General features: G+C 56.2%; 1 protein-coding gene across 5 annotated transcripts in view; it reads left to right on the forward strand.

The window, feature by feature from the left end:
* The window catches only part of PITPNM2 (phosphatidylinositol transfer protein membrane associated 2), a 134,033-nt gene that overhangs the window by 98,038 nt on the left and 11,470 nt on the right, over nucleotides 1-24,525 (forward strand). For all 5 annotated transcript variants that reach the window (XM_035016885.1, XM_035016883.1, XM_035016886.1 and 2 more), the window contains 11 exons: nucleotides 2,189-2,361; nucleotides 9,996-10,210; nucleotides 11,283-11,404; nucleotides 13,874-14,101; nucleotides 16,265-16,573; nucleotides 17,525-17,620; nucleotides 20,190-20,294; nucleotides 20,515-20,585; nucleotides 23,369-23,616; nucleotides 24,031-24,220; nucleotides 24,344-24,463. In XM_035016885.1, coding sequence (XP_034872776.1) covers nucleotides 2,284-2,361; nucleotides 9,996-10,210; nucleotides 11,283-11,404; nucleotides 13,874-14,101; nucleotides 16,265-16,573; nucleotides 17,525-17,620; nucleotides 20,190-20,294; nucleotides 20,515-20,585; nucleotides 23,369-23,616; nucleotides 24,031-24,220; nucleotides 24,344-24,463 — 1,782 coding nt within the window. In that variant the 5' untranslated portion in view covers nucleotides 2,189-2,283. The remainder of the gene's footprint in view (nucleotides 1-2,188; nucleotides 2,362-9,995; nucleotides 10,211-11,282; nucleotides 11,405-13,873; nucleotides 14,102-16,264; nucleotides 16,574-17,524; nucleotides 17,621-20,189; nucleotides 20,295-20,514; nucleotides 20,586-23,368; nucleotides 23,617-24,030; nucleotides 24,221-24,343; nucleotides 24,464-24,525) is intronic.

Consider the following 24,525-nt stretch of genomic DNA (forward strand, 5'->3'; position numbering starts at 1 on the left):
GTGAGTTCAGGGGTTCAGGTGGATCAGGGGAGACACAGGACCAGGAGGGGCAGTAACAAGTGTTTGGCGGCATTTGGACAGCTCGCTTGAGAGGGAAAGTCCCTCCCGGCAAGGGGCCTTCCAAAGTGATGTGTGACCACCACCCAGAAGGGAGGGAGAGTCCGACAGGGGGCTCATGTAGGTAGTGACGTCACTCGGGAGCATGGTGGGGAGCCTCTGGGTCACAGAACTCTCTCATTTGAGGTCTTTTATTTTTATTTTTTAAAGATTTTTTATTTGTTTATTTGACAAAGAGAGACACAGCAAGAGAGGGAACACAAGCAGGGGGGAGTGGGAGAGGGAGAGGCAGGCTTCCCGCGGAGCAGGGAGCCCGATGCGGAGCTCGATCCCAGGACCCCGGGATCACGACCTGAGCCGAAGACAGACACCCAACAATGGAGCCACCTGGGCGCCCCTCATTTGAGGCCCCAGGGTTTGTCTGATCTATGGCTAGCAAATGTAGGGTGCGGTTTCGTGGGTGATGTAAAGTCGATGAACTCTAATTAGCTAGAAAGATGTTTATTTAGGGGGTGCCTGGGTGGCTCAGTCGGTTAAGCATCTGACTTTTGATTTCGGCTTGGGTCATGATCTCAGGGTCGTGAGATCGAGCCCCGAGTTGGGTTCCACGCTCAGCAGGGAGTCTGCTCAAGATTCTCTCTGTCTCTCCTCCTGTCCCTTTCCCCACTCACGCACACGTGTACTCTCTCTAAAATAAATAAGTAAATCTTTAAAAAAATAAAAAGGTGTTTATCTGAACTGTATTTAAAGCAACCGGATGTGTGAGAGCTTGAGTTTGGTGCTGGGGGCTTCGGGCTAATAATCCTACCTGCTATGCAGACGTGAATAACACAGGGGCCATCTCTGGTTTATGTATATAATACTCCCGATCCCTCAGTCTCTCTCCCTAGGTGGCTTATTAAAGAATTTCTTTCAGCCCTATGTACCCATTGTCCCAAGAGTTCTGGTACATTCTTTTCCCTCAATCTAATTAGATAGTAATGCCTTAGTGCCTGGGTGATGCTCAGGCCTCAGACAGATGGTGCCCCAGGGAGGCTGCCTGCCTGGCTGGACCCTCGCTCTTATCACTTAGCCAGTGTCACTGTGAATCTTCACTGACTGCTGTCCCCAGCGTGGTCCTTCTAAAATCAGAATCTAAAATCCTGATTCTGCCATTGCCTATCTTGGAAGACTTCACTCACCTTCCAGTTAGCAGTGTGTAACCTCTCTGGGGGTAACCGTGTATATTTACAGCAAAGCCCCCACCATCTAGGGGATGGATTATGATGGGTAATTCCATTTTCCAGATCACTGAGACTATGCCTCCTTCGAGCCTTGCTTGTTTGTTTTCAAATTTGATTGCTTTCGGTGCAACTCTTCATCAAATATATTCTTTGTCATCTTAAATAGAAGCTTCTATGAGTACATGGTTTATTTTTTCAAAAGCCTTATTGAGATATAGTTCACACGCTATGCAGCCCGCCCACTGATCTTACTTGTCTCTTCCACCTCCAAGACCGAGCCCGGTGTCGGCAATAGAGCAGGTGTCGTAAATCGTTGTTGGGCTGAGCTGAACCACACTTCAGATCACCTCTCTTGGAGAAGTTGGGGTCTTCTGCCTGGAAGCAGTGGTGCCCCTCTGTGCCTGATGACATGCCCCAACACCGGAGGGTCCCGGGCTGCTAATGTTTAAATTCCTCACGTGGGTTTTTCGTACTTCTGTTGGTCCTCCCTTCCTTCCTGTGGCCAGCTGCAGTCACTGGGCCTGCCTCCAGCGACACCAGAGCCCCGGGCCACTGCCGCTGCAGCTTGCTGGAATGGCGTATAAACGAGAGCGCCATGCTCTTTACACTTAGGGGATGCGACACCCTCCCACCGCCCGGCCCTCACTCGTGGGACGACAATCCTTTATTTCCCTGTGGCTGATCAGGGAAGGGAGGAGCAGGACCCCATAAAGAAGGGGTATAAGAAGACATAGCTTCTACAAGATTGCTGAGCAAGCAAGGAAAATGAAGGCTGGAGAGGTGAGGGAATTTGTTCAAGGTCACGCCATGGGCTGCTGGCGGAGTCGAGACCAGGTCTTTCCTCTGTGCTGTTGTGCTCACCAGCCTTTCAGGAAGTGACTCTCCTGCCCTCTCTCTCTCCCTCTCAGGGGTCCTCGGTGACTTTTGTCATGGTTATTTAAGGAACCTCGCCTAGAAGTCCCAACACGCATTTCCCCATCGACGGGAAGGCTTGGACTCCAAGATGATTATAAAGGAATATCGGATTCCTCTGCCCATGACCGTGGAGGAGTACCGCATCGCCCAGCTGTACATGATACAGGTGGGTCTTGGGGCCCGGGCATGCTCCCCACGCCCTTGGGGGGCAGGGAGGTGGCATCGCGGCCTTGACAGCCCAGTGTCTGCCCAGCAGGCTCCTGGTAAATGTGTGAACTGCATGGCGTTCTGGCTTCCCAGCACGATGCCAGGAACACAGGAGCGCGGTGGGTGTTTGTGGCACTGGGTTGCCTTGTCAGCGCTGCATTTGGTCCTAACACTCTGCATTTAATACCGACCTCTCACGGATTCAGATACTATCTATTCGGTCAGCTTGAGCTGCTATAACAAATACCACAGACTGGGGGCTTAGACAACAGACATTTATTTCTCAGCGTTCTGAAGGCTAGAAGCCCAAGGTCAAGGTGCTGGCAGAGTGGTGTCTGGTGAGGGCCCTCCTCCTGGCTTTGCCTGGATGGCCACCTTCTCACTGAGTTCTTGATGGTAGAAGGGGCCAGGGGGCTCTCCGGGGTCTCTTCTGGGAGGGCACTAGTCCTACTGTGAGGGCTTCATCCTCATGACCCTATCATCTCCCAAAGCCTGACCTAGTACCATCACACTGGAGGTTGGGGGCTTCAACATATGAATCTGGAGGGGACACAAAAATTCAGTCCATTTGACAGACAGGAAGGTGTGAGCCAAAGAAGGTCAGTGACTTGCCTGGGAGCACCTGGCCTATTTTCTGGTTCTCTAGGCTGCCTGCAAGACAGCAGTATCCACCATGTGGCTGATTTATAGTCACAGATGAGTTTGAGGATGACCGATTCCTATGACAAGCCAGAGGATACCATGCGCCTCCCCTCCACCCCCCACCCAGATGTTGGGGGCCTCCCTACTCAGAGCCTGGCTGACCTGGGACACGGAGTGGGAAGACCCGGGATCGGGTTGCAAGTGGCCCAGATATGACCACGCTCCTACTCGCTGGGGTCCTGCTCCTCAGGGGAGGTCCCCCTCCCCAGCTGCCCTGCCAGCAGCACTGTGCTCATCCTTTGTGCCCCCTTGGCCCGGCCGGGCAGCTTTCCTCCCAGTGAGGAGTCTGATTACGAACCTGCTCTCACCTGGCTCTGCTCTTCTGGGCATACGGGTGCCTCGGTGCCACCCCTAGACCATGGTGTCACATGGGGCCCTTGGTGCAGGGAGAGCCCCGGCCGGCAGGGCTCCACCTCCGCCCCTGGAACTGCTCGGTGGGTGCACACCCATCCACCTGGGTCTAGGGAGTTAGTCACGAGCTCCCTGCAGAGCCCAGACCCCTAGTCCCTTCTGGAAGGAGCCCCATGAAGCTATCAGAGTTTGAGCAGCAACCCCCCAGCATGGGGAGCTTGAGTAGGAAGAGAATGGGAGGTGAGCCAGCCTCTCTGGGGGACTGTTGGCTCCCCCTGCTTCAGAAGTGCCACTCGGTTCCCTCTTGAACCGCTCACCCCGTAACTATTCCTAGAGAGCGAGGGGAGGAGAAGCGACTCACCTCGGCCCCCCAGCTCTGAGCTATCTGGAAATTGCTCAGCCTGTTCAAGGATGCTGTTCATCCTGCGGCCCCCCAGTTCCCACCCAAGCCAGGGGGGCCCAGACCGTGGCAGGGCTCCCCCCAGCTTCACCATGCCTGTCAGCTGGCGGGGGTGGGCCTCAGGATCCAGGGGCTCACTTTTAGCTCCTAGGATATCCCACAGCTTTTTGGAGCATGTGAACACCTCTGACTGGGCTCCTCAGAAGCACCTGCCATCCTCAACCCCTTTTTTTGAGGTATTTTGTTCTTTTCAAAACATCTATCCTTACGCTTCCAATTAACGTTCAATATCCTATAGCCCCCCCTACGTGATCCCTCCTATGGGCCCGGGGCTGCCTGTGAGTGTTCGCTCATCGGAGCCCCACTGACACCTGTCTGTCTCTCCAGGCGACCTTCCTCTGCTCCTGCTTTGGCACTGTCTTACCTACCACTGGCCCCTGAACTCCTGGGGGCGCCATCCACCATGGGGGGTGATGGACGAGCATATTGTCTCCATTGTGTGACAGTTTCACGTGTGCAAATATGCATCCCAGCTCACCAGCTGCATCTTTACATATATGTGGTTGGCTGTGTGCCAATCATATCTCAGTAAAGCTGTTAAAACACTAAGTCAAATGCAGACTTTTCTGGGCCCAGCCTGGGCGGAGGGCTGGGTTACTGAGAAGAATGGAAAGAGCTTCCTGCTCTCCAGGAGTGCCATCGGGGAGGTGGATGTGCGTGCAGCTTACCGAATGTAGGCCAGGAGACAGGGCGCGGATGTTCACGGGGGCCTCGGGCCAGCGGCCCCGGGAGAGCCTCCACTATGAGCTGGGCCTCACACGGTGGATAGGCCCTCAAGGAAGACAGCTGTGTTTCTGTGGAAAGAAGAGGAAATTTAGTTTCTTTGCTCCTGCCCAGCTTACCGGCTGGGGTGGCCGCTAGCAACGGGTCTGCCTTCTGAACTCACCACCTCCTCCATGGGCTCGTGAGCGAGGTGGGATGAGCTCACGTGTCAAACTGCTTCATGCTGTGCCTGACCAGCGCTCAGTATACATGCTGTTCAAGGCAACAACAACAAAAAGAAGAAGGAAAGAAGAAGAGTTGTTCTGGCTGGGAGAGAGCCTTCCATCACCCGTGGAGGTGCTCAGCAGATGCTTGCCTTGGAGGGAGTGACTGGAGGTGGCTTAGCCAGGACCCTGGACAGCTCCAAGAGCGGCTCCTTGGGGGAGGGGGCCTTTGAGTCCTTCATCCCGTGCTTTTTCTGCCCAGGCCCATGGTGGCTCAGGTCCCTCCCATGCAGCCCCCAGATCCCACAGGATGGGGGAAGGGGGAGTTCCCCACTCAGCCTGTGTGGGCAGGGGTCATGAGTCAGGCCTCCCCCTGGGCACATGTGTGCCCCTGGGGAGCTGGGCTTGTCTCTGCTGCCTTTCTGCAGTCTCCCTGGGAGGCTCCACAGCGCAGCTTGTGGGAATGGTTGGCAAGGGTGGGGCCGGTGTGGGCAGAGAAGGTCAGCACGATTCGAGAAGAGCTTGCTCCTCTGTGGCATGACTGAGAGCCTCAGCTGAGCAGGGGACTGGGCACCCCCGGATGCCATTGCCAGAGGGGAGCCCAAGGGTCAGCCCTTTGGGATGTTAGCTCCAAAGTTGGAGGAGGTGCCCAGGCTCAGAGGGAACCAGTGATAGTTGAGACCAGGACCCATTTGTTCATCCAGCTGATCTTTACTGTGCAGGCGGGGAAGTGCTTTGCAGGGAGTACAGACGCACTCCCGGTCTGGGTCCCCGCGGCTCTGCCACTGCTCACTGGGGCCCATGTGGCCCCAAATGGCCTGTGTTATCCATCTCCCATGAGTGACTTGTGTCCCCCCAAATTCACGTCCACCCAGAACCTTAGACTGTGACCTTATTTCGAAGCAGGGTCTTTGCAGAGGTAATTAGTTAAGGACCTTGAGATGAGATCATCTTGGATTGAGAGTGGGCCCTAAATCTAATGACTGTTGTCCCTATAGGAAGAGGAGAAGACAGAGAAAAGGTGAAGGTCATGTGACGGTGGAGGCAGAGAGCAGAGTGATGTGGCCACAAGCCTAAGAATGCCTGGGGCCCCTGGACTGGAGGAGGCAAGGCAGGGTCCTCCCCTAGAGCCTCCAGAGGGAGCTTCTGGGATGGACATGCTGGCTTTCTTGGGCAAGGAGTCTGAGGACAACTCAGGCTCAGGTCACCCGAATGGGCAGAGGCTTCTGTGCAGCCCTACGGAGGCCGATAGGACCCTCCCCACCCCTGCACCCTATCCCCTGTCTCTTCTCCACCGTTGGCTCCCCGGCAGGCTGGGCACCCCACTTCAGCCCTCGGACACTCCATGTAGCCCTAGCTCCTCTGACCTGCATGTCCCCTTCTCACCGAGCCACCCCGAATCCCAGATGTGTTTGTTTCCTGGGGCCGCCATAATAAAGCACCACAAACTGGGGGGCTTAAAGCCACAGAAATGTGTTCTCTCACAGTTTGGAAGCCAGAAGTCCAAAATCAAGGTGTCAGCAGGGTTTGCTCCCACTGAAGGCTCTAGGGGAGGATCCTGCCCTGCCTCCTCCAGCCTCTGAGGGCTGCCGGGGTTCCTTGGCTTACAGCTGCATCCCTCCCATCTGTGCTTCTGTCTTCACTTCTTATAAGGACATTGTAGGACATGGATTGGATGTAGGACCATAGATTGGATGTAGAATTTTGGAAACTGACACCAGAGAGAAGTGACTCGTCCAGGATGAGAGGGAGCTGGTCACAGAGTTGGGACTAGAATGCACGTCTTTGCTCAATAAAAAATCGGGTACCTGCCTTGTGCCAAGGTGTTTTCATGCTGTGGGCTGAGCAGGCCCCAGAGTCAAACAGATCTCGAGTTCTGGCCCGGCTCCGCCACCTGGAAAATGTGTACCTCAAACAAGTCACTCCAGCTCTCTTAGCCCCTGCCTTCGCATCTGCAAACTGGGGACAGGAGCATACTGCACCTTTCTCAAGGGGTTGTTGCAATCACGAAAGGAGAAGTACATGGAAAGAAAGCAACAAATGAAGCTACCGCAAGAGGCAGGAGCTCACAGTGTCTGGGGCACGGTTGCTGCTTTCATTCCAGAACCTGGGCCACATTCCAGGGGCTCCTTTAAAGAGTGAGGGATGGTGCGTCCCCGCGGACCCCATCTGTGCCCTCTACCGGGGTCTTTCCTATTTTTTTTCTGAAGGGGAGTCAGCTGCTCTGGGCCCCGGAGATATAGCACATCTTCGTGCCGTAGGGGTGAGGCCATGCTCTTGGGAGTGCCTGTGCGTGTGTGTGCATGGGTGTGCACATGTGCACACCTGCTGTTCGGGAAGCTGACCGAAGATGGCCTCGGCGATGGCGTCATGTCACCGTGGAAACAGATGCCGGGCTTAAAGTCACTGGGGCCTTGACCACGAGGCTTTCTGCATAAGCAGAAACCTGAGCTTTTGGACACTGGGAAGAACATTTGTGGCAGAGAGACACTCAGAGGTGACCCAGGCATTGTCCCTCTCAGGCGGCGCCGCTGAGGCCCCTTCCCGCACCCCGTGTTCGAGCTCTCTGAAACCCTAGTGAGTACAGACGCAGCGTTGGTTTCTGTTTGTGTGTTCTATACCAGCTTGATTGAGATGGAAGTGGCATACCACATAATCCGCACATTTAAAGCGTACAGTTTAGGGGTTTTTAGCAAATTCATAGAGTTGTCAAACCGTCACCACGATTTTAGAGCATTGTCATCACCCCAAAGAAGAAGTCACTCTCCGTCCCCCCACCCCATCCCCAGGCAACCAGTAATCTGCTTTCTGTCTCTATGGATTTGCCTGTTCTAGAAATTCCTTATCAGTGGGTTTGGACGCTATGTGGCCTTTCGGGTCGGGCTTCTTACACGTTGTTTTCAAGGCTCATCCACGTTGTGGCAGGTGGCAGCACCTCCTTCCTTCTTATGGCTGAATCATAGTGCATTGTGTGGATATAACTTGTTTATCCATTCTTCAGATCACGGACATTTGGGTTGTTTCCACCGTTTGGCTCTCGTGAATAATGCCGCTGTGAACATTCGTGTACAAGTTTCTGTGTGGAAATATTTTCCTTTTCCTGGATGTATACCTAGCCCTGGAATGGCTGGGTCATATGGCAATTCTATGCTGAGCTTTTTTGAAGAACTGCCAAACTATTTTCCACAGCAGCTGTACTGTTTTCTATTCCCATGAGCAGTGCGGGGGGTGGGGGATCCAGTTTCTCCACATCCTCACCAACACTTGCTATTGTCTGTCTTTTTAGCCATCCTACTGGGTCAGGATTGGTATCTCGTTGTAGTTTTAATTTGCATCTCCCTAATGATTAGTGACGTTGAGCATCTTTTCATGTGCTTGTTGACCATTTATATACTTCTTTGGAGAAATGTCTATTCAAGTCCTTTGGCATTTTTAAATTGGGTTGCTTCTTTGTTGTTGAGTTGTAATAGTTCTTTAATATTTTAGATACATTATTATCAGATATTATCAGATATATTATTTACAAGAATTTTATCCCATTCTGTGGGTTGTCCTTTTACTCCCTCCATAATGTCCTTTGATGCACAAAAGTTTAAAAATTTTTATAAAGTCCAATTTATCTGTTTTTTGTTTGGTTGCTTATACGTTGGGTACCATATTTTAAAAACCATTGTCACATCCAAGGTCATGAAGATTTACTCCTATGTTTTCTTCTAAGAGTTGTATAGCTTAAGCTCTTACATTTAGGTCTTTGATCCATTTTGAGTCAGTCTTTTTTTTTTTTAAGATTTTATTTATTTATTTGACAGACACAGCGAGAGAGGGAACACAAGCAGGGGGAGTGGGAGAGGGAGAAGCAGGCTTCCCGCTGAGCAGGGAGCCCGATGCGGGGCTCGATCCCAGGACCCTGGGATCATGACCTGAGCCGAAGGCAGACGCTTAACGACCGAGCCACCCAGGTGGCCCTGAGTCAGTCCTTATATGTGATGTGAGGTAGGGATCCAACTTCATTGTTTTGCATGTGGATATGCAAATTGTCCCAGCAATATACTGGGATGTGTTGAAAAGACTTCTTTCCCTCACTGAAAGATCTCAGCACTCTGGTTGAAAATCAGTGCATTTAGTATATAGATATATGGGTTTATTTCTAGACTCTTGACCCTTTTCTTTGGATCTATCCTATGCCAATGCTACATTGTTTTGGTTACTGTAGTTTTGTAGCAAGATTTTATGTAGGAAAGTGTAAATGCTCCAACTATGCTTTGTTTTGTTTTCAAGATTGTTTTGGCTCTTTGAGCTCCTTCACTGATCCTTCCTGGTTTTAGGATCAGTTTTTCCATTTCTACCAAAAAGGCCACTGGGAATTTTGACAGGGATTGCATTGGATCTTTAGATTGCTTTGGGGAATATTGACATCTTAACAATGTTAAATCTCCCAATGCATGAACATGGCTGTCTTTCCATTTATTTAGATCTTTATTTTCTTTTGGCAGTGTTTTATAGTTTTAGCATGTAAGTGTTTCACCACCTTGTTAAATTTATCCAAGGTATTTTATTCTTTTGAGTGCTCTTGTCAATGGAAATGGTTTCTTAATTTCCTTTCTGCACTGCTTATTTTTGTGTATGGATTTTGCATCCTGCAACTTTGCTGATTTCATTTATTATGTCTAACAGGGTTGGGGGATTCTTTAGGATTTTCTGTATTTGGGATTTTGTCATTGGCAGATTGAAATTGCTTTACTTGCTCTTTTCCAATTTGAGTGCCTCTGATCATTCCTTTTTCTTGACTAATTTCTTGGGCTAGACCCTGCAGTACAGTGTTGAATAGAAGGAAGAGAGCAGGCATCCTCGTCTGGTTTCTGATCTTGAGAGCCCTGTCAGTCCTGGGACCGATGGGGGTCAAAGGGAGGACTGTGCACTTGCAGAGCTGGAGCTCGGAGGGAAATCAACCCCTGCTCAGTCTCCTGTAGGAGTGCTGGGAGGGGGGTGGAGTCTGGGTCTGGATTTGGGGGTCCAGAAGTGACACAGGAAAAGCCAGCCTGGTTGGCCAAAGCCCTTCCTCCTCTCATCGCCCCTTGGCCTGGTCTCCTCGGCCCCTTCCCTTCTGCAGAGTGCTCTGGCCCCAACCCATCACAAGCACTTTTGTCCCCGCAGAAGAAGAGCCGGAACGAGACATATGGCGAGGGCAGCGGCGTGGAGATCTTGGAGAACCGGCCATACACAGACGGCCCCGGCGGCTCTGGGCAATACACACACAAGGTGTACCATGTGGGCATGCACATCCCCAGCTGGTTCCGCTCCATCCTGCCCAAGGCGGCCCTGAGGGTGGTTGAGGAGTCTTGGAACGCCTACCCCTACACCCGAACCAGGTGGGCCTTTCCCCACACCCCGAGCTGTTGGGCAGGGAAGGAACCCTGGGGGTGGCCCCCTAGGCAGGCTCACCCTCCACACTCCAAGGAGCCCAGGCTCCTGGAGAGCTGAGCCTCTGTTCCAGGAGCCTCTGTCCTCAGGGATCAGGCAAGAGAGGGGCGGGTCAACACCTAGATACCTCTCCACCTGCCCCAGGAAGGCCGGGAAGGCACGAGGCAAGCGAGGGTCACCTGAGACCCCTTTGCCCTCTGGGAAGGCTCAGGGAATACAAACCCCTGTTAATAATCACCTGACAATGGGGGACCATTAACCGACCATCTGGGAAGAAACATGAACCAAGGATAGACCAGATGGCCCAGAGATTCCCTCCAACCCTGAGACCTTCAGCACCTGTGACATTGTTTTATTATATTCCACTTTGAATGGGGCTTTCTTTGGATTCCCAAAGAAAGGAGGCTCTTCACTCCATGCCCCCACCCTCACCCGTCCAGGGTAGCTGAGTAGAACAGACGGGGGCTGCTCTCAGCTGGCCACCCACAGCTGTATAGGTGGGGGTCCCCGTGAGTCACCCCCCACTGGGTGAGGACCTGGGCTTGTCAGAGGATCTACTGAGGTTATTTCTCTTCCCAGAGGCACTTTCCTCCTGTGAGCTCATCTCCAGCCAAGAGAGAGGGGCTGTTGCCTTGTTGCCAGACCTGGTGGCTCGGGGGTGGGGGGTTTGGGACGTGACATGTCACAGAGTGCTAGTCTGGATTCTTGTGGCATGTCTGTGTGTGCCTGTGTCCCTACCGTGCCTTACACATGTGGACGATGGCCACAGGGTCTCTGGCAGCTTCCTATAATGTCTCCCTCTTCCCCCTAAACACTTCCCCCCCTCCCCACAGCCTGGCCTTGGCAGTTCTCGGGACAAGGGGAGGGTTCCCGAGGTGGCCAGGACAGGCGAATCTCGGCCACCACTCCAGCCCTTTCTGCCTCTCGTGCCCAGTGGGGTCCAGCAGGCCCTGACCCAGCCATCCCACAGCCAGCCCTGCAAGCCACCGGTCCTGACGTGTGCTTTCCTTCCGTACACAGGTTCACTTGCCCCTTTGTGGAGAAATTCTCCATTGACATAGAAACCTTTTATAAAACGGATGCTGGAGAAAACCCGAATGTGTTCAGCTTGTCTCCTGTGGAGAAGAACCAGCTGACAATCGGTAACCACTACCACAGCCCTCCCACCCCGGGGAGGGCCAGAGCCGCATAGGGCCACTTCCTGGCTCTTCCTGCCTGCGTGACCTGGTCTCTGGGCCTGGCAGGCTCCAGGCTGGCTCCTGTCCTAGGCGGGGAGGTCAGAGTCCAAGCAAGCACTGGGCACTGGGGGAGGCAGGACCAGCCTCCTTGGCCCCATGTTCCTGAAGTGCACACCAACACTGGGTGCCTTCCCCACTCAAGCCCCTTCCCTCCACCCCTTCAAGGGATCCCCCTCCCCGGAGTGCAGACGTGTGCTCAGGGGGGTGGGGGTGGGGGGACCTCAGGCTGACTGTCGAACCTGAGTGCAGTGGGCTTGGGGGGGCTGTGTCCCCTTGATGGTAGGTGGTCTCTGCTCCGCTGCCCTCCACCTCACTCTGTCATGAGGAGACAGCCCTGTGTGTTCAATCTTTTTTAAGAGAGGCCAGAAATCAGGATTTGCATGTGAAATCTTCCAGTTCCTAAATAAACGTATGCTGGCCACACAGACCACATCTGCGGGCCCCCTGCAGCCCAGCAGCCCCTGGTCTGCAACCTATGGGTTCCAGGCCCTATAGCGCGAGCCGCCATGGGGGCGCTGCCGGCAGGTGCGCGACCCGTGTTGGACAGGTGGCTGCCAGGGCCCCGGGATCACGCTCTCAGGCAGCCTCTGAGGGGCAGGAAGGGCTTTTCCCTGGGCGCCCTCACCCGGCCCCCTCCCTCCTGCTGGAGTTTTCAGGCCCCACCAGGGTTCTAGAGCTCTGTTAGTCTGCCCAGGCTGCCGCAACCAAGGACCACAGACGGGGACTTAAACACAGATGCGCATGGTCTCACGGTCTAGAGGCCAGAAGTAGGGCTGTCTCCTGGGGTCACTGAGGGAGAATCTGTTCTGGGCCCTGCCCCTAGCTTCTGGTGGCTGCTGGTGATCTCTGGCATTCCTTGGCTTGGAAACACATCGCCCCAGTCTCTCCCTCATCTTCACGTGGCATTCTCCCTATGTGCGCTTGTCTGTGTCCGAATTTCCCCTTTTTATAAGTGCATTAGTCATCGTGGAGTAGGGCCTCCTACCCTAATGACCTCATTTTAATTTGATTATGTCTTTAAAGGCCTTATCTCCAAATAAGGTCACATTCTGAGGAACTGGGGGGTCAGGACTCCGACATATGAATGGGGGGCGGGGCAGGGGGCAGGGGGTACACATTCTACCCACAAGAGGAGGGACGGACCCAGCATGATACAGGCCCTCCACCAGCTCAGGCCCGGCCAGCCTCAGACATGGCCTGAGCCCCACGGGCTCCCTCCAGAGGCCACCTGCCATGTCTCCTAAGTCTCTGTAATATGACTCATCCCCACCCCACCCCAGCCCGCCCCTTGCCCCTTGGCCTTTGCCTGCCCACACAGGCCGTGCCTGTGGCCTGCTCCAGGAAGGATCTCTGTCCCTGCCGAAGGCCACGGCCCTTGGGCCGCTCCTGACCCCTTGCTGGTTTCAGTGGAGCCCACGTCTGTGTTTGCAAACCACGGCATGGTTCCATGCAGGCCGGCGAGCGGGGAGACGAGACAGCCGGAGCCTGGCCAGGGCCCAGCACCCCCACCCCCCGTGCCATCATCCCCATACATTCGGGAAAGGGGCTCTCTGAGCCACAAACTCTGTCCTGGGATTTATGTACCCCAGGTGTGTGCCCAGCCCTGTGTAACACCCGCGTGCCTCGGGGGGGGCACAGTGGGAAGAAGCGTGTGCCAAAGAGTAGTGCGGCCCAGGTCCTTCCCAGACTTGCTGCTATTTCTCTCAGCCCCCATCCCACACCCAGCCAGGTCCCACCAGCCCCCAGCCCTATGGCCTCCACTACCCACTCTCAGGACCGGCTCAGGTCCGACACCTCCTGCCGGTCTCCTCCCCTCTGATCGAAGACGGGCTCCTAGCAGCCAGCCTGCCTTAAAGCCACTGTGTAAATAAGTAGAATATGGGGCCACTTCCCCCACAGCCTGGTGAGAAGAGGTTGCATCGCTGTCCCCTCCCCCATACAGACACTCTGGCGGCTCCCCAAACTCTCGCATCCCGTGCTGCGGGGCCTTCTTGGCTTCACTGCTCTGCTCCTGTAGCTGAAACGCCACTTTCTCTGGGAAGCTCTTCCTGGCCTTCTCTTCCGTTCGCCGCCGCCCGCCGCCACCGCCCTCCTATCCCACATCCCCTGTGGAAATTCATCTCCCCATGCCTCCTCAGCTCTTCACCTGATTAACTGCTTAGAGTCACAGGAGGACACAGGCCCTGAGGTCGGGAGAGCTCAAGGTCAGAGTGGCCCAGAGCAGCATCCCCAGTCCCATGTTCGGCCCTACGGCATATGAGGCCCAGAGGCCTGTGAGGCTTTGCGGGTGGCGGGGACACGGGGAGGGCACTGAAAAGGGAGGGGTGGGGTGGAGGTGGGGCAGAAGTGGCCACTGGCAGGCTCTCCCCACAGACTTCATCGACATTGTCAAGGACCCCGTGCCCCCCAACGAGTATAAGACGGAAGAGGACCCCAAGCTGTTCCGCTCGATCAAGACACAGAGGGGGCCCCTGTCTGACAACTGGATCGAGGAGTACAAACAGCAGGTTTTCCCCATCATGTGTGCCTACAAGCTCTGCAAGGTGGAGTTTCGCTACTGGGGCATGCAGTCCAAGATCGAGAGGTTCATCCATGACACCGGTGAGCTCGCCCGTGCCCGCTGCCTCCCTCTTCATCCAGCTGTGATTCGACGTTTCCCTCTTATTCCTGAAAGACGACCCAAAGCCCATGTGCAGCTTCCCGCAGGGTGTATCTTGACTACTTGCCGGGCGCCTAAAGGTGACAGGCAGTATATGTTGGTTGTCTGCTTAAGAAGCCCCAGAGCACGTCCCCAGACACTCTGGCTTGTGTTCATAGCTTATATATAGTGCCAACCCCCTGAGGGCAGTAGCCCCAGGAGACAGCCTCCCTGCTGCTTACCTGCACCAGGCCCTGACCGCAGCTCCGCCTCCCCCATGGGCTGGGTGTCGTGGGGGCAGAGGGTCTTGGACACCATGGGGTCCTCACACCAATGGGACCAATGGGCCCAACCTGGGGCTCTTCTCTCCCCTAGCACCTCAGCTCCCTACTTGCCCCCCAGGTCATGGCATGAGGTCGGTGCCAAGGGCCTGACCCAGCCCCAGGCTCATGATCCGGGAGTGGCATCTGGGCAGGTATCTTTTGACTCCAAGAATCAGGGTTTGGGTTAGCTGTGAACAGAGCCACACTCTTGATAGTGTGCGTCGTGTGTGTCCTATCAGCTCACAGTGACTGATGAGGATAGCCATGTTACCCCCGCTTGCAGAGGAGGAAGCAGACAGCCCAGGTCTCCCGTCCCAGCTGCCCGAGACCTGAGCTGACATTCTTGCAGCAACGGGCAGGGGCATCGCAGCAGACGGTCTCTTCAGTGTGGGACCCAAGGGTGGCGTGCCTGAGGCCATGGCCCAGGACTTGGGGCGCAGAGACAGTCTTGGCTGAAGGAGAGCGCAGAAGGTCAAGGGATTTAGGAAGGATTGCAGGGGAGGCAGAGTGGCCTGAGCCAGGAGGAAGTGTCACCGGAGACCAGCCCGAGGACATGACATGGCCTGACCACTTGGAAAGCCACTCCACTTTCTCTAGGAAAGTGGAAGATGCATGCCCCGAGATCCAGTGACATCCCTCCCGGGTTTGCCCCCCAGAGAAACTCTTGTACACATTCCAGAATGTTCAGAGCAGCAGATTTGTAAAAGCTAAGTGGACAGACAATGAAAGTGAGCCAAAGACCCAATAGCAAAAGAAGGAATAAACAAAATGGCATTGCAAACAAATAAATACCAGACAGCAAGAAACCTGAAACTCACCCAAAAAAACCCCACAAATGGCAGGAAAAGACATGCAGCATGACGCAGACATGTAAATGTCAGCAACATGCACACCAGCCTAATGTGTCAGGTAGGAAAACACATCTGTGGGCTGCAAAAGGAGAGGAAAGTAAATGAGCCTGGAGCGGGCGGGAGGAGAGGGTGTCCAGGACGGCCATCCCAGGGCTCCCTGCTTCTGGTCGCGTCTGCTCCCTCACTGGGTGGTGTGGATAGGGATGATGCTCTCTTTCTTCTTAATGTTTTCTTAGTGAGCTTTATCGAGGCCTAATTTTGCATACCATACACTTCCCCCCCTTGTAAGAGGACAGTTCTATAAGTGGCAGTATATTCAGAGTCATGCACACGGTTCTAGAACATTCCATCACCCCAGTCTTTTGTTCATGTTCACAGTCACCCCCACGCCCACCCCCAGCCCAAGGCAACCCCCTCTGCCTTCTGTCTCTAAAGTCCTTTTATTATCCTTTATACCTTGAAAGCGATCTCATTTTCATCATTTGACTTGCATGATATATTCTTCTACGTCTTACTTTGTCTCATTTTGCATCTTATTTTATATGTATATATGTTCTATTTGTGAAAAAGGACCAACCCACTTTGAACGGGAACTTGATTTCCATGTGGAAATTCGACAGCAAAAGTGTACTAGACACTGAGGCAGGAGACGGTGGGGGAGTCCTCCTCTAGCTCCCCCTGGGGCAGGAGTCCCCCCAAAATTCAGCGTGGGCTTCTGAGCAGCCACGATCCCTCAGGAGGCCACTCTGCTCCAATTATAGAACCTCGTGAGGCCATCTGTGAGCCAGACCCCTCATTTACAGATGGGGAAACTGAGGCACGGGGAGGCAGTGATTTGCCCACAACCACACAATGGGTATAACCTCGGGGTGCCTCCTAGCCCCACGCCCAGCCCTGGGGGCTAACGTCTCTCCTGTCTCCCCCTCCCGCCCCCGCCACCACCTGGGGGCAGGCCTGCGGAAGGTGATGGTGAGGGCCCACCGGCAGGCCTGGTGCTGGCAGGATGAGTGGTATGGGCTGAACATGGAGAACATCCGGGAGCTGGAGAAGGAGGCGCAGCTCATGCTGTCCCGCAAGATGGCCCAGTTCAACGAAGATGACGAGGAGGCTGCAGAGCTGGCCAAGGACGAAGCCAGCCAGGCCCAGGTCCCTGGGGAGACCCCCCAGCCCGGCAGCAGCAGCGGGGAACCCTTGGCAGGCCGGGGACTCAAGAAACAGTGGTCCACGTCCTCCAAGTCCTCACGGTCCTCCAAGCGGGGAGGTGAGCCCCGGGGCACATAGCACCCCCTTTCTCCAGGTGGAGGGGGGCTCTACCTTCCACGAGTCTACCCCAGGACAGCCCTCACCCCCATCCACAGCAGCCAGCCCCCTGCCACGGCCAGGTAATTCTAACTCCAGACATGGACTCTTGCTTCCCAACCTTGTGGGCCACACCTGTGGGGAGTCAGAACCATTCTGCTGGTAGCCCCCCAGCTCAGAGCGAGCCCACGGTGCCTCCCCCCATAGCAGGTGACCCTGGACTCACCTACAAGGGCCAGGTAAGACAGGCCGGCCATGGGGGAACCCAGCTCCCAGCCTCTCCTGGGGCCCCAAAGCTACAGCTCTGAGGAACCAGGGTTCCCAGGAGGGGAGGGAGTCTGGGTGGGTACCCCCAGCACGCCCAGGAGGGGTCTCTGCTCCTGTGGCAGGAGCCAGGCTGAAGGAGCCTGAAAAACCTTTAGATCCTGAGAAAGGCCTTTTTCGGGAGAACTTTGGCAAAAGTGCTGTGGCTGGTTGGAAAAACCAGGGTATCCTGTGTATGGCCAGGAGTCTCCTCTGCAAATCCAGCTTCCCCACGCCAGGCTGGCCTGTCTCTGTGCTGAAGGGCTCTGTGGATGTATATATGTCGATAACCTTTTATGTCACTCACCTCCTGAGAGTACCGCACAGTCCTATCTGCTCTGCTGCAGGAGAATTTCTGGGGCTCCCCGCCGCCGGGCAGACCCCGGGCAAGAGCACAGGAGTGGACCCTGGCCTGCGTGACTGCACGTCCTGGCCTGATACCCAATACCCTCCCAGTCCCTTGTCCTCCCTGGGACACATGCATGTGGGACCTTCTTGAAAGTTCCAGGAGCTTCCACCCCTCCCTTCTCCCTTCTCCCCCGAGCCCTCCTGGCCCTGCTCTGGCCTAGCCCAGCTGGCTGGTCAGTCAGCTTGAGGTTTTGCCTTCCAGCCAGCCCTTCCCGCCACAGCATCTCTGAGTGGAGGATGCAGAGTATCGCCCGGGACTCAGACGAGAGCTCAGACGACGAGTATTTCGACGCTCATGGTAAGTGGCTCTTCCCGGGGGCGGGAGGGAGGATCTGAGAGGGTCAGGGCAGAGGATGAGATGAAATCCCCGGAGTCGAGGGCCTCAGGCTCACCCCGGCCATGGATGTAGGATGGATTCATACTCAGACGGGGCCTTTGTGCCACATTGGGTTTATTTCCATAAGAAGCTTGACATAAGCATGGCATCTTACAATTTTCTAAATCTTTGTAATGACCTTGTTTTGTTCTTGGTTCAATGGTTGTCCATCTCACGTAGGAACCTTAGCAAATGCAAACAATCAGGAAATATGGGAAATGCCCATTTTCCCACCAATCCCAAAATAAGCACAGTGAACATACAGCCTCCTGAATCACCCGCCTTTGCTGGGAAGATGCGGGAACAGTTGACCCTCGAGCAACACGGTTGGAACGGCACAGATCCACGTACATGTGGATTTTTTCTGATAAGTACCGTACCATCAGTGTGTTTTCTTTATGATTTTCTTTTCTCTCTTTTTAAGATTTTATTAATTTATTTGACAGAGAGAGACACAGCGAGAGCAGGAACACAAGCAGGGGGAGTGGGAGAGGGAGAAGCAGGCTTCCCACCGAGCAGGGAGCCCGATGTGGGGCTCGATCCCAGAACCCCGGGATCATGACCTGAGCTGAAGGCAGACGCTTAACGACTGAGCCACCCAGGCGCCCCAACTGAATTTAAATTTTAAAAAAACTTCAAAAAAAGAATCTCAAAGCAGTGTTTTTCAAATTGCCTGAGGCATTAATGGGTCGCAAAATCTATTTTTTCTTAAATGACATAGGTCAGAATAGTTTGTAATAAGTACTTTTTTTTTAAAAGATTTATTTATTTATTTGACAGAGAGAAAGAACACATTACAAGCAGGGGGAGCGGCAGGCAGAGGGAGAGGGAGCAGGGAGCCCAGCGCGGGGCTCCATCCCAGGACCCCGAGATCATGACCCGAGCCGAAGGCAGACGCTTAACGACTGAGCCACCCAGGCGCCCCTCTTTATGATTTTCTTAATGACGTGTTTTCTCTAGCTTATTTTATTGTAAGACTATGGAATATCATATATATGACATACAAAATTCGTGTTAATTGACTCTGTTACCGGTAACGCTTCTGGTCAACAGAGGCTATTAGTAGTTAAGTTTCTGGGGAATCAAAAGTTTGAAGTGGATTTTCAACTGTGTTGGGGGGTCGGCGCCCCAGCTCCTGTGTTGTTCAAGGGTCAACTTCACTAAAACACTCACATGCTTCCTACCTTGGCTCTTCCTCTCCACCGGCAGACAGGTCTGTGGAGACTGGTTTCCAGCTTGTGGTTGACGAGGCAGGACACAGGCTCAGAGGGGGACAGGGGCTTGCCCATAGACACTGAGCAGGGCCAGGGCAGGCCAGAGCCCCTCACGGGGCAGCCGTGGCCTGGAGCAGGCAGAGGGGCCACCTGATTATGGTATTTTCATTAACTGGCCGGTCCTTGAGGGAGAACTTGGGGAATCAGTGTCCAGGCAAAAGGGATCTGAGCTGGAATGGGTGGTAGGTGGTTCCTGAGCTTCCTTCTGCACCCGGGCCCTCCCCAGGGGGGGACGAAAGGTATTTTGGGCCTCCCACCCATGCCCACCTCTTTGGGCAAGAGGTGCACCCTCTCCTGGCTGTGAGTCCCTGACAGGAGGGAAATGCACATTTAACAGAGAAACTTTAGAAAAAGCTGGAAGAGAGAAGAGTTAGCAAAGCAGGAGATGCCAGCATGAAAGTGGCCGGGGAAGTGCCCTTCAGTGGGATGCAGGGCTGGAGGAGGGACCCGTGCCCGCCAGCGCCCAGACAGCCGCCTCCAACCCAGCAGTACCCCAGGCTGCTGTTCTCAGCAAAGCAGAAACAAGAGTAATGGATGGAAGCGCCCACAGCGAGGCTGTCCATTTGTGGACGTTGAGAACGGTCAGGGACGTTAGCTGATGGGTGGAGAGACAAAACGTGGTCCATCCATACAGTGAAATAGGATTCAGCCGTAGAAAGGAGGGACCATGGACACCTGCCATACCGTGCATGGAGCTTGGCGATGTGGTGCTCGGTGAAAGAAGCCAGACACAAAAGACCACACGTTGTAGGATTCCATTCAGTGAAATGTCCAGAACAGGCAAATCCATAGAGACAGGAAGTGGATCGGTGGCCTCCAGCGGCTGGGGGAGGGGATGGGGATCAACTGCTAAGGGGTACAAGGTGTCCATTCGGGGAGATGGAAATGCTCTGGAACCAGACAGAGGTGGTGGTTGTACAGCGTCGGGAACGTACGAAAGGTCACCTTAAAGGGGTTTAAATGGTGAATTTTATGTTACGTGAAAATTATCACAGTTTTTAGAAAAGGTCAAGCAGAAGCCCCCTGGATGTCGGTCATGGGTTCGTCCTGCTCAGGAAGGGAGGGGCGGAAGCAAGCACGGAGGTGGACACAGGCCAGAGCGGGGGGGGAGCCCCCAGAGTGGCCACAGCGAGGCCCTGCACCTCCCAGCCGGGCCTCCCCGCACTCCTCGGTCCCTGCCCTCCAAGGGTTGCTGAAGCCCTGCTGTCTCCCCGCAGAGGACCTGTCCGACTCAGAGGAAATATTCCCCAAGGACATCACCAAGTGGAACTCCAATGACCTCATGGACAAAATTGAAAGCCCTGAGCCAGAGGATACACAGGGTACCTGAGTTTGGCGGGGGGCTGCTGCAGGGCCTGGGGAGGGGGGCTGCAGGGGCCAAGCCCCTCCTCTCTGACCCAGCTTCTGTGCAGCGCTGGGCATCGGGGAGGAGGGGTGGGAGTACCCACGGCCCCACTAGTCATGGTCACTGCCTCTGTCCTGTGGGCCTGGGGCTGCCCGGCTGCCCCTCTGCTCACAGCACCCCCTGCTTATGTGTTGCAGACGGTCTCTATCGCCAGAGCGCCCCTGAATTCAGAGTGGCCTCCAGTGTGGAGCAGCTGAACATCATCGAGGTGGGTGCCCAGGGGGGCAGAGGGCCAGGGGCTGGGCTGCCGGGGGCCCTCCGGGGCTGCAGGGGGAGGCGGCTGAGCTCAAAGGACGGTTCCCGTGGGGCTGCAGAGGCAGAACTCGGCCACCCACCACCTCACGTCCCCACTGGCCTAGGCGCCATCAGAGAGAGGCCTGGGGGCTCCTTTACTCCCTGCCCCGACGTCCCTGAGAACCAAGAAGGACTGCAGGCGGCCCCCAAAGAAGGCCTTGACCCAGCTCCGCCAGTGGAAAGTGAAAGGAGAAACTTGTAAATTCCAGACCAAAAAACAGATGTTCACCTTGTACCGAGCCTTTCCGCATTTGCTGAAGAAAATAAGATGGGAGGGGAGGAAGCGAAAGTCGTCTAGGCAGAAGTGAGCGGCCGCCACCCCGCTGGGGCCCCACAGGGCTCCCGGTGTCCAATAAAGCTGTCTTGGTAGAGCGCCTATGTCCGCTTCGGGGGTTCTTTGCACGGGGCTCACGCCCCTTCTCCTCCTCCAGCTGTGGGCGGTCAGAGCTGTTTGCACTGGGGGTGGGAGTCAGGGCCAAGCAGGGCTGTCACCCGCTGCGGTCACCGCACTGCTCGCGGTCACCACGCCACTCTCACCTCAAGCTGCCCAAGGTGGGGACAGCACCTCTGGGAACTCGGGACCCCTGGGGAGCTTGGGCCAGGTGCCACGGAGGAGGAGCAGCATCCACACCGCCCTCCCCGACTTGGGGTTTTCTACTCTGCGGTCCGGGGTCAACGTGGGCTTTTGTAGAAGGCAAACTGGGACAAGGGGAGTTGATTTCCAATTGCCAGTTAATGGCAAGATAAAGCACATGGAGCCCCCTCCCCACCTAGGGCGCACACAGCTCTGACGGCCCCCTCGGGAGGGGCAGAAGGGGCCTCGGGCTCTAGATCTGCCTCAGGATGTGCGTTGGAACCAAGCACCAGTTCTGGGCACGGCCATCCAGAGTCAGATCCCTTGGGTTGCAATAGCCCCCAAACCGGAGCCTCCTCTCCCTGCCTTGTGGAGGGGGTACGGCTTCATGGAGACACTGACGGGGACGCCCAGCTCTCCAGAGCTGGCCTCACGGCTCCCAGGCCCACTGCCACATTGCACCTCCCTCGGGGTCTGTTCCTACAGGGTTTGAGTCTCAGGTGGGTGTGCCCCAGTATTAGGCACCAATGGGAGGAGAGCCATGTCTCCATTTGGCCTCTGGGAGTCCCTGAACAGTCCCAGCCTGCAGTGCTGGGTCCCAGGAGATAGGCTCAGGCCTCTTGTTGCCCACCCTTGCCCGTCCTGGGTTTCTGAGGACCGCTGGACTCCACCTCCCTAACTGGGTGATGGTGAGGCGGCCCTGAGACAGGCCTTCCTTGAGCGCCTGGCCTGGCTGTGTTGATAAGCCCTTGGGGCAGTGTGGTAGCTCCTTCTGGCGGCTGGGCTGGGTGGCTGGTGGCCCTGCCCTGTGCTGCCCGGGCCGTGAATTCATTCCTGCCCAGGCCGGCCAGTGGCGGGCAATCTCATGTGGGGGCAGGAATCATTCCCACGCTCTGTCGGGCATGTGTTCCTGCCCAGGCCCCGTGGCCCACACCTGGCCAATGACCGGTCTCCTCTCGGGGATGAGGCAGCCCAGTCTTGCCTCGGCTCCAGACCCCGTACCGCCCACCAGCCTGCCTTCCTCGTTCGCTGCTCGGTGGCTCCTGGGCCGGCCCAGTCCCTGTGTTTCCTGGCAGCCTCACCAGCCCCTGGGTCCAGGGCCTGTCCTGCCCACTCCCCGCCTGGGCTCTTTGTTGATACTTGGGTCCACTGCTGCCCCCCACCCCCGACACCCTCCAGTTCAGGGCCGGTTGTCCCCCACACGCCTGGACATAATATAGGCAAGGCGAGTACTCACCAGTGGCTTCTCTTGGGCCCTGGCTCTAGCTCCCACAGTCACACACCAGACGTTAAGGTGGAGAAAGGCCCCTGAGGATGCGGCCACAGCCAGGGTTGGCAGGAGAACACTGAACCGGTGGCAGAAGCTCTGGGTTCCGGGCCAGCTTGGCACCGATGTGCTGTGTGACATTAGATAAGTCTCTCGGCCTCTCTGGGCCACTACCACCTCGACTGTAAATAGAATAGTCCCATACCCCGTGCAAATGTGTACAAGTCTCAGGTCTCACTTTGACCTCACACGCAGGCCTGACCAGCAGGAGGGGATCCTTAACCCCTCCCAAATTAGGGGGCTTCAGATAGGCACACCTGCATTCCCTCTCTGCTCTAAGATGCTTGGAGACCTTGGTCTTTGAGAGAGTCTGGGAATGGCAGCACAGGGGACAGAAGGGAAGCCCCGTGTAGATGGGGGAGAGCTCAGAGCTGCAGGCCCAGTGCCCAGGGTCACCGCCCGCCCAGGCTGAGGCTGCCCTGGGTGCAGACGCATGGAGGGCAGGCAGGCTCCAGAGGCCCACATAGGAGGGGCCAGTGCCTCCTCGCCAAGGCTGGAAGCTGCTGCCTGGGCCCCCTGATGGAAAGTGGAATCTGTGTTTCGGAGGCTCATCCTCAGCCCCTGGTCAGGCTGGCTGATGGGAGGGAGTCAGGGCTGCTTGTGGGGAGGAGGAGAGGGACCATCTCAGCCTCCCCAGGGGAAGGGGCTGGGGTGGCCAACACCAGGCCCTGTAGCTGAGGAACTGAAATGGGGCTTCGGAGAGGGAGCAATGGGCCAGACGGGCCTCCCCTGGGGTGACAGGGGCCCAGCAAGGAGCTGAGTCCCCGGGGAGTTGACACCCCGCCAACCCATGCAGGACGAGGTCAGCCCACCCCTGGCCGCGCCGGCCTCCAAGATCCACGTGCTGCTGCTGGTGCTGCATGGAGGCACCATCCTGGACACGGGTGCTGGGGACCCCAGCTCCAAGCAGGGTGACACCAACACCATCGCCACCGTGTTCGACACCGTCATGCGCGTGCACTACCCCAGTGCCCTGGGCCGCCTTGCCATCCGCCTGGTGCCCTGCCCGCCCATCTGCTCTGATGCCTTTGCCCTAGTCTCCAAGTGAGTGCATAGGACCCAGACCACCTGCCCCAAAGCACCTGGCCCCAGGGGTCAGGCTGCTCCCCTAGAGTCAGGAACCCCGTCTCGATGTCCAGACTTATCATCCAGCCCCTTCTGTCCGGACGCGACCAAAACTTATGCAGATGGCTGGGCTTACAGAGGAGGGGCCCCGGGCCTAAGGCTGAGCCTCAGTTGCCCTATCTGCGATATGGGGATGTAGACCTGCCCCTGAGACACAAGGCCTTACCCGCCCCCCCACCCCCGCCTTGTTACCCAGCCTTCCAGGGCCAGGCCCAGAAGCGACCCCGTGAGGTTGGCCAAGTCACAGCTGAGGCTCTCGGGTGGCAGGCCTGCTGCTGTGGTCGGGGGGAGGGGCCCCTGCCTGCTCTCTCCTGATCGGGCCCCCTCCCCCAGCCTTAGCCCCTACAGCCACGATGAAGGCTGTCTGTCCAGCAGCCAGGACCACATCCCCCTGGCTGCCCTGCCCCTGCTGGCCACGTCCTCACCCCAGTACCAGGAGGCGATCGCCATGGTGATTCAGCGGACCAACCTTGCCTATGGGGACTTCATCAAGTCCCAGGAGGGCATGACCTTCAACGGGCAGGTGAGTCGTGGGGCGGGAGAAGGGCAGACAAGCCCCGCAGGGCAGGGTGGCGACGGCCCTCCCCGGCTGCCGCCCCAGCAAGCAGGAAGGGCACCCGGGCCTCTGGCGCCTCTCCGTCTCTAGGTCTGCCTGATCGGGGACTGCGTCGGGGGCATCCTGGCGTTCGATGCCTTATGCCAGAGCAACCAGCCAGTGTCTGAGAGCCAAAGCAGCAGCCGCCGGGGCAGCGTGGCCAGCGTGCAGGTACCGGCTTCCCGCGGCCCCCAGAGCAAGGGACCTCGGGGGGCCCAGGTTGCAGCACAGGG

This window comes from Mirounga leonina, unplaced genomic scaffold (genome assembly GCF_011800145.1).
Source record: "Mirounga leonina isolate KUSES-001 unplaced genomic scaffold, KU_Mleo_1.0 Mir_171, whole genome shotgun sequence".
Classification (NCBI taxonomy): domain Eukaryota; kingdom Metazoa; phylum Chordata; class Mammalia; order Carnivora; family Phocidae; genus Mirounga; species Mirounga leonina.